The 16009-nt window shown below is 48.0% G+C and overlaps 1 protein-coding gene across 1 annotated transcript in view; it reads right to left on the reverse strand.

The window, feature by feature from the left end:
• cyb561 (cytochrome b561) overlaps positions 1-16009 on the reverse strand; it is a 33173-nt gene that overhangs the window by 15777 nt on the left and 1387 nt on the right. The window contains exon 2 of the mRNA XM_067969116.1: positions 2969-3213. Within this exon, the coding sequence (XP_067825217.1) occupies positions 2969-3176 (208 nt within the window). The 5' untranslated portion in view covers positions 3177-3213. The remainder of the gene's footprint in view (positions 1-2968; positions 3214-16009) is intronic.

Raw genomic sequence — 16009 nt, forward strand, 5'->3', positions numbered from 1 at the left:
CTCAAACAGAGTCCCTCCTGATTAATAACCATCAAGTGAGTGGAATGGTCAGGGGTGATTTGATTTGAATTTGTCCTAAGGGTGTAACTGAGAAAGCACAATTATACTCATTGTACATCGATATATCTTCCTCTTTCCGTAGTCCAAGGGTTTAAAATTGAATTCATCAAGCCCAAGGCCACAAGCTGATGTGATTTCCCATTCCTAACGTCTGTGTCTGATTCACAGTCCGCACATTGATCCACCTAAGAGCACATTTGCCATTCATATTTCTTCTGTAAATCTCATTTAAAGCAACAGCCTCGAGAGGCAGTGTCAGCTCTGGGCTGGATTAATGAATCCTTCACATAAACAAACAGGCCCTGGTTGGGCCTATTCCTGAGGCCTCAGGGTGGGGATAAGTTGTGTGTCTCTTCCAATTGCAGTAATGTCAGTGAACATGGCTGTTATCTCACCAGATGGTTGGTCAGCGAGTGAGCAGTCCCTCGTCGTAACACGTACTGACCAAGGTTACTTAAGGACGTTCTTTTCCCAGTTTCATTGACCGTGTGTAACAGATGCTGCGCTTCTTCATGCAACTCTCAACTCTCCTGTTTTACAACAACAACTTGCATTTATATAGCGCCTTTAACGTAGTAAAATGTCCCAAGGCACTTCACAGGAGTGATTATCAGACACAATTTGACACCGAGCCACATGAGGAGATATTAGGACAGGTGACCAAAAGCTTGGTCAAAGAGGTAGGTTTTAAGGAGCATCTTAAAGGAGGAATGAGAGGTAGAGAGGTTTAGGGAGGGAATTCCAGAGCTTAGGGCCATGGTGGGATCAGGATCAGGATCAGGATGTCCCAACATTGGAGAGCTGGAAAAACCAGGTGTGGTGTGCAAGACCCAAGTCAGCAAATCAGCTAATTTGGGGATTGTACAGAAACATAATATTCAGTGGGATTGTGGGTTTAGAACATAAGAAATAGGAGCAGGAGTAGGCCATACGCCCCCTCGATCTTACTGAATGGCGGAGCAGGCTCGAGGGGCCGTATGGCCTACTCCTGCTCCTATTTCTTATGTTCTAAACCCACAATCCTACTGAATGCCGACCCAGTTCTACCCTTTCAGCACATTGCACGTCAAGGGGTTTGCTTTGCGTTCTACCTTAAGATCCTCTCCCCATCCCATTTTTGATTTGTACAGTACTGGGAGGGTGAAGTCAGGGTGAGAGTTGTCTCCACTCCACTGCGACAGTATCGCACGACACACAGCCCCGTTGGTTTACAGTATGGGTGGTATCCTGCAAATACTGCCAAACCTGTGGGGATTCCTGCAAATACTGCCACACTCCTGGGGCCTCTCCTGAAAATAATGCCAGCCCCTGCCTCTGCAAGTACTATCACACCCTCATGGACTTCTCAATCGCTGGAGCTGCATCGAAGAGCCATTCTTACTCCATTGTTACTCCATTCTTAATCCAAAGGAAAATCTGCCTGTTTAAATCTAAATTCTCTTTGCATCTTCCATCTCCTAAGCTTGAGCCCGTGTGCTCTGGTTCTAAAGTTTTGAACCTGGTATCCAGATTGAATTGACGTACTCCCCTCACAATGTTTGAGACCCAAATAATGAGGCAGATTTTCCTCTTTTTTGCTTGGATGTTAAATACAGAAGAACCCAGCTGTGGATGGACAGAAGTCTGAGGACCTTACAGACCACCTGGGATCTCCCACCCCACCACAGAACGTGGACCCCAGTTTGAAAAGTTATGTGTTAGGGAAATTGCATTAATGTCGACCATAATCAGTGGAATTGGGAACAGCAGTAAAAGGGTTTAAAAAAACAGAGCGAGATAACTTTTAATAAAACTCCATTTCCAAAAAAGTCCATTTATTTTCTCGTGTTCAGGTCCTGGTAAATGGTGGAACCGACAGATGTTTCACTGGGATGTTCGACAGTAACAGGTGAGGGTCCCAGACACAACCTGCTCCATTCACAATGATAAAAGAGGCATAACGCAGCTCCATTATTGATCATGTCCTCGTTCTTAATGAAACACCAGTGGTTTGATACGTCCGTGACAAACACCAATCATTGAACCCACTGCCAACCCACCCGTCTTCTGCACTCCTAACCCATGCAAATCTTGCACACCCCAATCCCACAATCCTAACACACCTTTATCCCATGCTCAGAACCTATTTGCTTCCCATATTCCCAACGCACTGCGGTTAGCGGTCCCAGCCTGCCCACATTCTGCATTCTCAATTTACCGACACACTGTGCTCCCATCTGGCTCCCAGCCTACCCGTATCCCCCACACACTCACTGGACCAAAAACAAAGATCTTCATGCTCCCAAACTGGCTGGATTCTAGAAGCCATGATGTTGTTGGTCTCTGCTAGAGAGCCCTTAAAATAGATTGATTTGATGAGCTGTTTTAATTACAAAGCCACTTAGAACAGCTCTCAAGGGAGCAACCTGACTGAGATCCAGAGGGGAGTACTTGACTGAGATCCAGAGGGGAGTACTTGACTGAGATCCAGAGGGGAGTACTTGACTGAGATCCAGAGGGGAGTACTTGACTGAGATCCAGAGGGGAGTACTTGACTGAGATCCAGAGGGGAGTACTTGACTGAGATCCAGAGGGGAGTACTTGACTGAGATCCCAAAGGGATTACCTGGCTGAGATCTGAAGGGAGGAACCTGACTGAATGCATTTATCCTTGAACTTTTTTTAAATAGATATTTGGAGAGGGGAAATGCCAGGATTTGTAAATGCATTTCTCGCTGTTTCATTCATTGATAGATTAACTATCTTGAACTTGTGGTGCAGGCAGACATAAATCACTGTGTTGTATATATGCAGGTGTCGTCCGTGTGGGAGATGAGGGGTAGTTTTCAACAGGCGCACAGACCCCCTTTTAACAAAGTCTAATTCTTCAAAACTGAAGCAAAGCATGGAGAATGTGACTGCTACTCACCATCTCCATAGAGGAAAATCATTCCAATCACCATACAGAGAGGATGGACGTTAAGCTCCAGGGAACTTCCATCCCACGCAAAGCCCCCTTCATAGTGACCCAACCACACACCAGTCATGATCACAGCAGTCAGGCCAAGGATCTGGGTTGCAGCCATAAACCAGGGCAGTAGGCCCAGGCTGTGTCCTTCCAAGGGAGTTCCTTCCATTGCAGAGTGCAGGGGAGTGCTTCTCGGGTCCACGGGCCTGCAGAAGAAATAGTTACAGGTCAAAAAATCAATTCATTGTCAAATGACTCCATGTTAGCAATAAGATTTCAGTGACGTGCACTAGTACCACAGGCCTGAGTCTTCAGGGGTAATTACCCCCGGGGCAGCACATGACCCCACAAGAGTAAATGTTTGCCTACACTAAGTGGTGAGCATACTATATCTGTAGCAACGTGTCAGCCGTGGCTCTGAGTCAGAAGGTTGTGGGTTCAAGTCCCTCTCCAGAGCCTTGAGCACAAAATCTTGACTGATACTCCAGTGCAGTACTGAGGGAGTGCTGCACTGTTGGAGGTGCCATCTTCTGGATGAGACATTAAACCCTATCTGCCCTCTCAGGTGGATGTTAAAGATCCAATGGCACTATTTCAAAGAAGAGCAGGGGAGTTCTCCCTGGTGTCCGGGCCAATATTTATCATTCAACATAACTAAAACAGGTCATTATCTCATTGCTGTTTGTGGGATCTTGCTGTGTGCAAATTGGCTGCCTCATTTCCTACATTACAGCAGTGACTACACTTAAAAGTACTTCATTGGCTGTAAAGCGCTTTGGGACGTCCTGAAGTTGTGAAAGGCGCTATATAAATGCAAAGCTTTCTTTCACAACGTCTGGGTGGTAAAGACAGACATTTACCCAGCATGCACTGCCCTGCCCACCCAGTAATGGCCGAATCTCCATTGCCCGTACGGTCAGTCCACTGATGACGGATCCAGGTTTATGGTGACTGGCACCTCCCAGGTGTAAGAGGAACTGCAGCAGGTGCAGTGATTCCCTGTCACTCGGTTTTAATGACTTGGAGCCACCGCACTCCACAGGATAGGAACAAGAGACTCCACTTGGTGAAGGTATTGGTGCCACCGGTGAAGGTATTGGTGCCACCGGTGAGGGGCTATCACCAGGAGAGCCGTCAAAGAAAGAGGCGTGGAGAAGCTGACTGGAGGCTTGGCCACACTCGATTCCTTTCAGACAGAAATCAAAAGAGAAATGGATCCCATCGAGTGAAATTCCTGGAGTTAGAAGATGGTGTAAATTGGGCGATAGCAAATCAGCCGCCCATTTTAAACCCCTTCTTCATGAAAGGGAAGATTGGGCGGAGTGTAAAACAGGCTGCTGATTCGCTATCGCCCATTGGGCGGAGTGTAAAACAGGCTGCTGATTCGCTATCGCCCATTGGGCGGGGTGTAAAACAGGCTGCTGATTCGCTATCGCCCATTGGGTGGAGTGTAAAACAGGCTGCTGATTCGCTATCGCCCATTGGGCGGAGTGTAAAACAGGCTGCTGATTCGCTATCGCCCTTTGGGCAGGGAGTAAAACAGGCTGCTGATTCGCTATCGCCCATTGGGCGGAGTGTAAAACAGGCTGCTGATTCGATATCGCCCATTGGGCAAGGTGTAAAACAGGCTGCTGATTCGCTATCGCCCGTTGGGCGGGGAGTAAAACAGGCTGCTGATTCGCTATCGCCCATTGGGCAAGGTGTAAAACAGGCTGCTGATTCGCTATCGCCCGTTGGGCGGGGAGTAAAACAGGCTGCTGATTCGCTATCGCCCATTGGGCGGAGTGTAAAACAGGCTGCTGATTCGCTATCGCCCGTTGGGCGGTGTGTAAAACAGGCTGCTGATTCGCTATCGCCCTTTGGGCGGAGTGTAAAACAGGCTGCTGATTCGCTATCGCCCGTTGGGCGGAGTGTAAAACAGGCTGCTGATTCGCTATCGCCCGTTGGGCGGAGTGTAGAACAGGCTGCTGATTCGCTATCGCCCATTGGGCGGGGAGTAAAACAGGCTGCTGATTCGCTATCGCCCATTGGGCGGAGTGTAAAACAGGCTGCTGATTCGCTATCGCCCTTTGGGCGGGGAGTAAAACAGGCTGCTGATTCGCTATCGCCCATTGGGCGGAGTGTAAAACAGGCTGCTGATTCGCTATCGCCCATTGGGCGGAGTGTAAAACAGGCTGCTGATTCGCTATCGCCCATTGGGCGGAGTGTAAAACAGGCTGCTGATTCGCTATCGCCCTTTGGGCGGGGAGTAAAACAGGCTGCTGATTCGCTATCGCCCATTGGGCGGAGTGTAAAACAGGCTGCTGATTCGCTATCGCCCATTGGGCGGAGTGTAAAACAGGCTGCTGATTCACTATCGCCCATTGGGCAGGGAGTAAAACAGGCTGCTGATTCGCTATCGCCCATTGGGCGGAGTGTAAAACAGGCTGCTGATTCGCTATCGCCCTTTGGGCGGGGAGTAAAACAGGCTGCTGATTCGCTATCGCCCATTGGGCGGTGTGTAAAACAGGCTGCTGATTCGCTATCGCCCATTGGGCGGTGTGTAAAACAGGCTGCTGATTCGCTATCGCCCGTTGGGCAAGGTGTAAAACAGGCTGCTGATTCGCTATCACCCATTGGGCGGAGTGTAAAACAGGCTGCTGATTCGCTATCGCCCATTGGGCGGTGTGTAAAACAGGCTGCTGATTCGCTATCGCCCGTTGGTCGGTGTGTAAAACAGGCTGCTGATTCGCTATCGCCCATTGGGCGGGGTGTTAACAGTCTGCCAGTGGAAACAGTTTCTCCTTATTTACTCGATCAAAATGCTGCATCGTTGAACCTCCTCGTCACACTCTCTGCTCTATGGAGAGCGACTCCAGCTTCTCCAGTCTCTCCACACAACTGAAGTCCCTCATCCCTGATACCAGTCTAGAAAATCTCCCCTGCACTCACTAAAATGTAGTGCCCAGAATTGAACACAAAACTCCAGCTGAGGCTGAACCAGTGTTTTATGAAGATTTATGCAGGTTTAGCGTACCTTCCTTGCTTTTGTTCACTATGGGCTAGAAATTGAGCCGTCCAGGGGCTTCGCGGTCTCTCAAAGTGCCAAGATGGCGTCTTGACAGCGCACGCACGTTTCTAGCATGACGTGCGCGGACGCCATCTTGCTATAGGAGTTAGCGCATGTGCAAATACCGAACACCGGAAGCATGTAAAGGAGAAAATGGATATAATCGGTTTGCAACGCTGATTTGAAGTGAGAGACACCATTTTGGGACTTAATGTTCCTCTTAACACACAGTCTTAACCCCGACCATCTGAACGTGTCTTAGAGTGCCTGGAGGACCCCTCACCAGTGTTATTTAAAGGGACCATGCAGGATTTACAGGGTTGTTGCTGGATTATTGCTGCTGGCTGCTCATGCATTTTTGAAGGTCTCCTAGACTTCAATACTAGGACGCCGGGACATAGCCTAACATTTAGAGCCAGGACGTGCAGGAGTGAAGTTAGGAAATGCTTCTACACACAAAGGGTGGGAGACATTTGGAACGATCTTCTGCAAATGACAGTTGATGCGAGCTCACTTGTGAATTCTAAATCTGAGATTGATAGATTTCTGTGAACCAAGGGTATTATGGGATATGGGGCTAAGGCAGGTATATGGAGTTAGGTCACAGGTCCACCATGATCTCAGTGATTGGCAGAACAGGCTCGAGGGGCTGAATGCCACTGCCACTTGCTGCCTCCTGATATGCGCCACCTTCTTCTACAAGAAAGCGGGACGTGTGTCTATGTGATGTGCCTGTCGTGGTTGAATAGCTGCCAGTGTTTTTTTTTATTTGTTCATGGGATGTGGGTATCGCTGGCAAGGCCAGCATTTATTGCCCATCCCTAATTGCCCTCGAGAAGGTGGTGGTGAGCCGCCTTCTTGAACCGCTGCAGTCCGTGTGGTGAAGGTTCTCCCACAGTGCTGTTAGGAAGGGAGTTCCAGGATTTTGACCCAACGACGATGAAGGAACGGCGATATATTTCCAAGTCGGGATGGTGTGTGACTTGGAGGGGAACGTGCAGGTGGTGTTGTTCCCATGTGCCTGCTGCTCTTGTCCTTCTAGGTGGTAGAGGTCGCGGGTTTGGGAGGTGCTGTCGAAGAAGCCTTGGCGAGTTGCTGCAGTGCATCCTGTGGATGGTACACACTGCAGCCACTGTGCGCCGGTGGTGAAGGGAGTGAATGTTTAGGGTGGTGGATGGGGTGCCAATCAAGTGGGCTGCTTTGTCCCGGATGATGTCGAGCTTCTTGAGTGTTGTTGGAGCTGCACTCATCCAAGCAAGTGGAGAGTATTCCATCACACTCCTGACTTGTGCCTTGTAGATGGTGGAAAGGCTCTGGGGAGTCAGGAGGTGAGTCACTCGCCGCAGAATACCCAGCCTCTGACCTGCTGTTGTAGCCACAATATTTATGTGGCTGGTCCAGTTAAGTTTCTGGTCAATGGTGACCCCCAGGATGTTGATGGTGGGGGATTCGGCGATGGTAATGCCGTTGAATGTCAAAGGGAGGTGGTTAGACTCTCTCTTGTTGGAGATGGTCATTGCCTGGCACTTATCTGGTGCGAATGTTACTTGACACTTATGAGCCCAAGCCTGGATGTTGTCCAGGTCTTGCTGCATGTGGGCCCGGACTGCTTCATTATCTGAGGGGTTGTGAATGGAACCCTGTGTGTGGCCTGTGAGTTGTGGCTGGGCAGCTTGCAACAGTGGTAATGTGTAAGGGTGAGAGGAAGCGTCTGATTGGCAGAGTTGAGTACTGATGGAAAGAGTTTGTTGGTATGTGGGTGATGGGGGTGCAGTGCATGGTGCAGTTGGTAGGAGACGCCACTTGACAGTTGACTCACCTTGACCACTCGTGTCACAGCATTGAACCTCTTCCTGCACTTTAGTATATGCTCCCAGAACTGAGAGGATATACTGATCAGGAAAGGCCGAAAGAGGCTGGGGCTCTTTTCATGTTCATGGTGCATTGCTCCTGGCATTGACTTCGTCCCCCACTGCCTCCCACTGCCTTTTGAGCATATGTCTGGAGGGCCTCTTGCCCCCCTGCGGATATAGGATGACCCTCCTTCTGTCCACGTCTTGCACCAAGGTCTATAGTGCATCAGCAGAGAACCTTGGTGCACGCACTCTCACAGGCCTGGTACAAACTCAGATCAGCAGATTGGTGAGGTCTGGTGTGCAGATTGGAGGATGTGGGATTTAGTAGTGCGCAACCTTTATTCAATGTTTTAACATAATTCATCAGTGTGTAAACATAGGGATAGGATCTGCATCTGTGTTTTATGTTTGCGATGTCTGATCTCCGTTCAGACTGCTATTTTCAGCAAATAACAGATGACAGCCACCTTTAAGAGATTTTAAGAGACATCGGGGGAAAAATTTGATCGGGGCCGTTTTTGTCCGCGGGTAGCGCGATGTGCTGTCACCCCGCGCCCAATGGCCCCGGAGCAGGCAGGACGCAAGTTTGGACCCAACGGAGCACTCACCTGCAATCAGCCTTCCTGTCCAGGCCTTGCACGGGGAATCAATGCAATTCGCACTTTCCACCACCAGAGGGAGCGCAATCTCTTAAAGGGAGGATGTTTCTTCGAAATCTCTTAAAGGTACCTGTTATTTGCTGAAAATAACAGTCAACTGGCTGCACGTAGTCTGAACAGAGATCAGACATCGCACACGTAAAACACAGATGCAGGTCCCATCCTTATGTTTACACACTGATGAGTTATGTTAAAACATTGAATAAAGGTTGTGCACTACTAAATCCCACATCTTTCCAAATGTCTCCCACCCTTTGTGTGTAGAAGCATTTCCTAACTTCACTCCTGCACGACCTGGCTCTAAATGTTAGGCTATGTCCCTGCGTCCTAGTATTGAAGTCTAAGAGACCTCCAAAAACAGTTACAAATGTCTCGTCAGCCAGAGACAATAATCCAGCCACTATCCTGTTAATCCTGCATGGTCCCTTTAAATAGCGCTGATGGGGGGGTCCTCCAGGCACTCTAAGACACGTTCAGATGGTCGGGGTTAAGGTTGAGTTGAGCGTTAGACACCATTTTGGGACTTATCACTTTAAATCAGCGTTGCACACTGATTGAAGCCATTTTCTCCCTACTTTACATGATTCCAGCGTTCGTTATCTGCGCCTGTGCTAACTCCTATACCAAGATGGTGCCTGGAGCACGTCATGCAGGAAACGTGCGTGCGCATCCAAGTCGCCATCTTGGATGTTGGCGAGGCCGTGTAGCGCCGAAACAACGGGCGCTACACGACCCAATTTAGCGCCCGTCCTCCCTTTAAGAGATTGGGGCTCCCCCTGCTGGTGGAAAGTGCGCATTTCCTTGAACCCTCGTGTCAGGCCTGTTTGCTGTCAGGTAAGTCCTGAGGCCGGACGAATATCTCGTCCTGCCTGCGCAGGAAGCACCAGGCGCGGGTTAGTCGTGGATCGCAATACCCGTGCCCAGTTATTGGCCTTGTCCAATTTAACCCCTTATGCCTCTATTTATAAAGTTCAGGATCCTGTATGGATTTTTTTAACAGCTTTACCAACTTGTCCTGCCACCTTCAAAGATTTGTGTTTGTGAATCCTCAGGTCTCTCTGTTCCTGCACCCCCTTTAAAACTGTACCATTTAGTTTATATTAATAGAACAAGTCCAGGGAACTATAGCCAAATTAGCTTAACGTCGGTGGTAGGAAAGATAATGGAATCTTTACTCAAAGATGTAACAGAAAAACATCTAGAAACCAAAAATTTAATAAAGAATAGTCAGCACGGATTTCAAAAGGGAAAGTCATGCTTGGCCAACATTATTGAATTATTTGATGAAGTAGATAAGGGTAATTCAGTAGAAATAATATCTTTAGGTTTTCAAAAGGCCGTTGATATGGTGCCGCATAGTAGACTCATGACTAAGGTCAGAGAGCATGTGGAGTCAGGGGACAAGTAGCAGAATGGATAGCGAACTGGGTACAAAACAGAAAACAGAGAGTAGGGGTTAAGGGTAGTTACTCAGACTGGCGGAAGGTGGGAAGTGGACTGCTGTTCACCATTTACACAAACGATTTGGACTCGGGAATCAGAAGTATAATTTCAAAATGTGCAGATGACATCAAATTGGAGGGTATAGTTAATATGGTTAGGATCTGGAATGCACTGCCCGAGGGGGTGGTGGAGGCAGATTCAATCATGGCCTTCAAAAGGGAACTGGATAAGTACTTGAAAGGAAAAAAAATTTGCAGGGCTACGGGGAAATTGGGGGGGTGGTGGGACTAGCAGGAATGCTCTTCCATAAAGCCGGCACGGACTCGATGGGCCGAATGGCCTCTTTCCGGGCTGTAACCTTTCTACGATTCTACGACTGTGACAAAATACAAGAAGATGTTGATAAACTTACAGAACGGGCATGTAAACAGCAAATGAATTTCAATATAGATAAGTGCGAGGTGGTGCATTTTGATAGGAGAAATAAAGAGGCCACATACTGCTTGGAAAATAAGAGACTAAATGGGTTTGTGGAGCAAAGGGATCCAGGAGTATGTGCTGAATGGCCTGTTTCTGTAGTATATGCTCCCAGAACTGAGAGGATATACTGATCAGGAAAGGCTGAAAGAGGCTGGGGCTCTTTTCTTTAGGAAAGAGAAGGCTGAAGGTGACCTGATAGAGGTCTTTCAGAAAATGAAATTGTTTGATTCGGTGGACGGAGAGAAAATATTTCCACTTGTGGGGGAGTCCAAAACTAGAGGTCACAAATATAAGATAATCACTAATAAATCCAATAAGGAATTCAGGAGAAACTTCTTTACCCAGAGAGTGGTGAGAATGTGGAACTCGCTATCACAAGGAGTAGTTGAGTTGAATAGCATAGATGCATTTAAGGAGAAGCTAGATAAACACATGAGGGAGAAAGGAATAGAAGGATATGCTGATAGGGTGAGATGAAGAGGGTGTAAGACTACAAATATGGAAAATACTGTAAAAATGCAGGACATGAAACAGGCTGTGAGATATAAAAGAGTTAAGCCCAGGTGCCAGTCAAAGAGACTCCAGCCCATGATCAGTTTCGGAGACTCATTTACACTAAACAATGAGGCCCTGCGAAGACACATTAACATCGAGACAATGTATAATCAAACTGAGCCTCTGAGCCAGTCTCTGACAAGAACAGAAGGCCTTTCACAGCTAAACAATGCTGTGAGCCAAGGGCCCATCACAGTGAGGAATACCGTATTGTCCTGATGCTGTGCAGGTAGCGGGGAGGAGATGAGGAGTTGTATCTCGACCTCACAGCTCTGCACAACTAAGGAGTTTTGAATCACCGAGATGCCCAGATGAAGAGGTGTGAATGTCAAGCCATCCAACAGATTGATCGCTGAAACCACGGGGATGAGGCCCAGGTGGGGGTTTGCATGACTGGAACACTATAAAAAGGTACAACAGCAGCACGTGGAGGCTGCAGTCAGGTGAAGACGGATGGAGACCAGTCCCCTCCAGATCCAGGCCCACGATCAACATCGGTAACGACCAGCCACATGGGTGATTATAAGTTCCAGGGCAAACCACTGAGGGGTTCGCACTGCGGAGGCTGCAGTCAAGGGAAGAAGGACGGAAACCGGTTATTTCCAGGTCCAGGCCTATGATCAGCATCGGTAACGACTAGACGCACGAGTGATTGGAAGTTTCAGTCAAATCATAGAAGGGTTTGGACTGGGGTTTTGTTGGTCGAATAAACTAACAAGTTTGGGTTGAGCCAAAGCCTGTTTGTTGTGTGCAATTTTGTTCTTGTAATTCCGAGGTCCAAGAACCGGTGTAAGGCGGAAGGGAACGGAACACCTTACAAGGAGGAGGTTCGTGTGGAGCATAAACACCGACAAAGACAGGTTGGGCCAAATGGCCTGTTTGTGTGCTGTAGACTCTGTAACTCTGTGCCCTAAATTCTATGTAATTCTATGTAATATACTGTCTCTCGCTAAGTACCCGTCCCACCAAGACTGAGTTTCTGCTCATTAATTCCTTTTATCTTTCTTCTCTTCTCGACCCCACCCGTTAAAGAACCCTGGGATGTAAAGTTGTCATTGTTACAAAGGCACCAACCATCAGTGTGTCTCTCTGAGAACAACGACAGCTCGCGTTTACATGTAGCGCCTCCCATGTAGAAAAATGTCCCAAGGCATTTCTGGGCTTCTGTCCGCTGACAACAATCAGTGAGGGCCTGGCCAGTCCCTTGAGGTTTCCACAAAGAGCTGAACAAATCTCTTCTGCGTGTTGGATGACCATTTGCCTCTGACATAGGCTCGAGATCAAGGCAGCAGCTAAGATACAGGGGACCTGAGATTCCTGGGGCCAGAGAGGGGGCAAAACAAGATATCGCAGGTTGGATTGGAACCTGGTTCTGCTGGGATTCTGCCTCATTTTAGTGCCTCTTTAAATTCCAGTGGGGTGGGGGTATGGACTGATGTTCCAATCTCCCCCAACAACAGGGGGTCGTGTCTGTGGGAGCTCCTAGGCTTCTCTGAGAACTCCCCCAGTATACCCTCTGTAGACATCATTGGAACTCATGCCAGCTTAGAGCTGGTGTGAGTCCCGTTGACGTCTTTAGAGAGGCCCCAAAACTTTACTAGACTGAGGTAATCGATCCCAGGGGTGGATTAATTACCTCAGTCTGCAGGGACAGAGGCTCCAATGGGAGTGAAGGCTTTTGGACTTAGAATCATAGAATCATAAAAAGGTTACAGCACAGAAGGAGGCCATTCGGCCCATCAAGTCCACGCCAGCTCTATGCAAGAGCAATCCAGCTAGTCCCACACCCCCGCCCCATCCCCGTAGACCTGCAATTTTTTTCCTTTCAAGTACTTATCCAGTTCCCTTTTGAAGGCCATGATTGAATCTGCCTCCACCACCCCCTCGGGCAGTGCATTCCAGATCCTAACCACTCGCTGTGTAAAAAAGTTTTTCCTCATGTCACCTTTGGGTCTTTTGCCAATCACCTTAAATCTATGTCCTCTGGTTCTTGACCCTTCTGCCAATGGGAACAGTTTCTCTCTATCCACTCTGTCTAGACCCTTCATGATTTTGAATACCTCTATCAAATCTCCTCGCAACCGTCTCTGCTCTAAGGAGAACAACTCCAGCTTCTCCAGTCTATCCATGTAACTAAAGTCCCTCATCCCTGGAATCATTCTATTAAATCTCTTCTGCACCCTCTCTAAGGCGTTCACATCTTTCCTAAAGTGCGGTGCCCAGAACTGGACACAATACTCTAGTTGTGGCCGAACCAGTGTTTTAAAAAGGTTCATCATGACTTCCTTACTTTTGTACTCTATGCCTCTATTTATAAAGCCCAGGATCCTGTATGCTTTTTTAACCGGTTTCTCAACCTGCCCTGCCACCTTCAATGGTTTGTGCACATATCTTCCTTTACTGTGAATGTGGCAGCATTTTCTTCCTTGGTAAAGACAGATGCAAAGTACTCATTTAGTACCTCAGCCATGCCCTCTGCCTCCATCAGTAGATCTCCTTTATGGTCCCTAATCGGCCCCATCCTCCTCTTACTACCCGTTTATTGTTTACACGCCTGTAGAAGACTGTTGGATTCCCTTTTATGTTGGTCGCCAGTCTATTCTCATACTCTCTCTTTGCCCCTCTTATTTCCTTTTTCACTTCCCCTCTGAACTTTCTATATTCTGCCTGGTTCTCACTTGTGTTATCAACCTGACATCTGTCATACGCCCCCTTTTTCTGCTTCATCTTACTCACTATCTCTTTCATCATCCAGGGAGCTCTGGCTTTAGTTGCCCTGCCTTTCTGCCTTGTAGGAATATACCTAGACTGTACCCAAACCATCTCCTCTTTAAAGGCCGCCTACTGTTCAATTACAGTTTTGCCTGCCAATCTTTGATTCCAATTTACCCGGGCCAGATCTTTTCTCATCCCATTGAAATTGGCCCTCCTCCAATTGAGTATTTTTACTTTAGAGTGGTCTGTGTCCTTTTCCATAGCTATTCTAAACCTTATGATATTATGATCGCTGCTCCCTAAATGCTCCCCCACTGACACTTGCTCCACTTAGCCCGCCTCATTCCCTTGAACCAAGCCCAGCAATGCCTCCTTCCTCGGGGCAGAAACACACTAGTCAAGAAAGTTAACCTGAACACATTTCAAAAATTTCTCCCCCTCTTTGCCCCTTATATTCTTCTTATTATCCCAGTCTAAATTAGGAAAGGTGAAGTCCCCGTTATCCCTACTCTATGGCTTTTGCACCTCTCTGTAATTTCCTTGCAAATTTGCTCCACTATATCCTTCCCACCAGTTGGTGGCCTACAGAATACACCCAGTAGTGTATTGGCACCTCTTTTATTTCTTAACTCTAATCCATCCTGGTGACTTTTGCTTTGGTTTGTCCCAAAAGGGTCTGGGGGCTACCTCAGCTGGAGTGACTTTCAGTGCCTCCACCTTCCAGGGCCCAAACACTCACCCTGGTCATGCAACTGACCCTGTCCCCAAGACGTGGGATGGGATCTACAGTTTTGGGCTCGGATGGAGGGCGTTCTGCTCCTCCGCAATTACACAAGCGGAATGGACCTCCCACGAATTTCAGGGTGTCTTTAGTGGAGCTGATCCGTTTTTAGTTGTGACACAACTCACTTAGTTGGACAGAAATAAAATATTCTTGTTATCATTGGCTATCAAGAGCAACGACTTGTATCTCTATAGCGTTGTTCCTGCAGAAACAAGCCCCTAATCGCTTTCACTGTGGCATTACCTAAAAATGGACGTCAAGCCAAAGAAGGTGAAATTAAGAGGGACAAAAAGCTGGGTTTCAAGGAGGATCTTAATGGAGGAGAGGAAGGTGGAGAGGCGGAGGATGCTAGGTCAATCGAAATTTTCAAGGTTGAGGTCGATAGATTTTTGTTAGGTAAGGGTATCAAGGGATTATGGAGCAAATGGAGTTGAGATACAGATCAGACATGATCTAGTAGAATGATGGATCAGGCTTGAGGGGCTGAATGGCCTCCTCCTGTTTCTGTGTTGATACCTGGACATGATTTTATATGTAGCGAGATCCTACAAGGAGCAGTGAGGCAGGTTAACAGATAAGTTGCTTTTGGTTTAGGGAAGAATATTGACCAGAATTCCTCCCCATTCTTCTCCACAAAATGTCACAGGATCTTTAATATTCACCTGAACCACCAAATGGTGCCTTGGTTTAATGCCTCACCTGAAGGACCTCACCTCCGACATTAGGGAACTCCTGCACCGAAATGTCGGCTGATTGAGGCTTGCTCCCTCAACTTTCTGACTCGGGGAGGAGTGATAGCGAGTGATCCAGTCCGAGACTACTCATGTATTTACCATTCTGCTGGGAATACGGAGCAGGGAATATCTTCACCAACGTGTTTATCATGTTGCTTCATACTGTGAGCAGCGTAATGCCTTCGTCTGCACCCCCAGAGTGACCCCTGACTCCTTTCCCACATCTGTGGAGTGCTCCCTCCCCCAAAAGAACCAAAGGTGACATGAGGAAAAACTTTTTTACACAGCGAGTGGTTAGGATCTGGAATGCACTGCCTGAGGCGGGTGGTTGAGGCAGATTCAATCATGGCCTTTATAAAGGAACTGGATACGTACTTGAAAGGAAAAAATTTGCAGGGCTACGGGGATAGGGCGGGCGAGTGGGACTAGTTGGATTGCTCTTGCATAGAGCCGGCGTGGACTTGATGGGCCGAATGGCCTCCTTCTGTGCTGTAACTTTTCTATGATTCTATGTCCCCTCAGCGATCCCTGCCCCCACATATTTCTGTAGCGACCTCTCCCCCGATATTCCCAGAGAGGCTCCTCCCCCAGAGTGACCCTCCCCTGTATTCCCGGACCGATCCCTGTATTCCCAGAGTTGTGTTAAGTCTATTGCACTGATGAGGTTGGAAACAAGTTCTGGGAAATGGTAGTTGACAAACAGTGCTGCGGTGATTCGATATTGATG

This window comes from Heptranchias perlo, chromosome 30 (genome assembly GCF_035084215.1).
Source record: "Heptranchias perlo isolate sHepPer1 chromosome 30, sHepPer1.hap1, whole genome shotgun sequence".
Lineage (NCBI taxonomy): Eukaryota > Metazoa > Chordata > Chondrichthyes > Hexanchiformes > Hexanchidae > Heptranchias > Heptranchias perlo.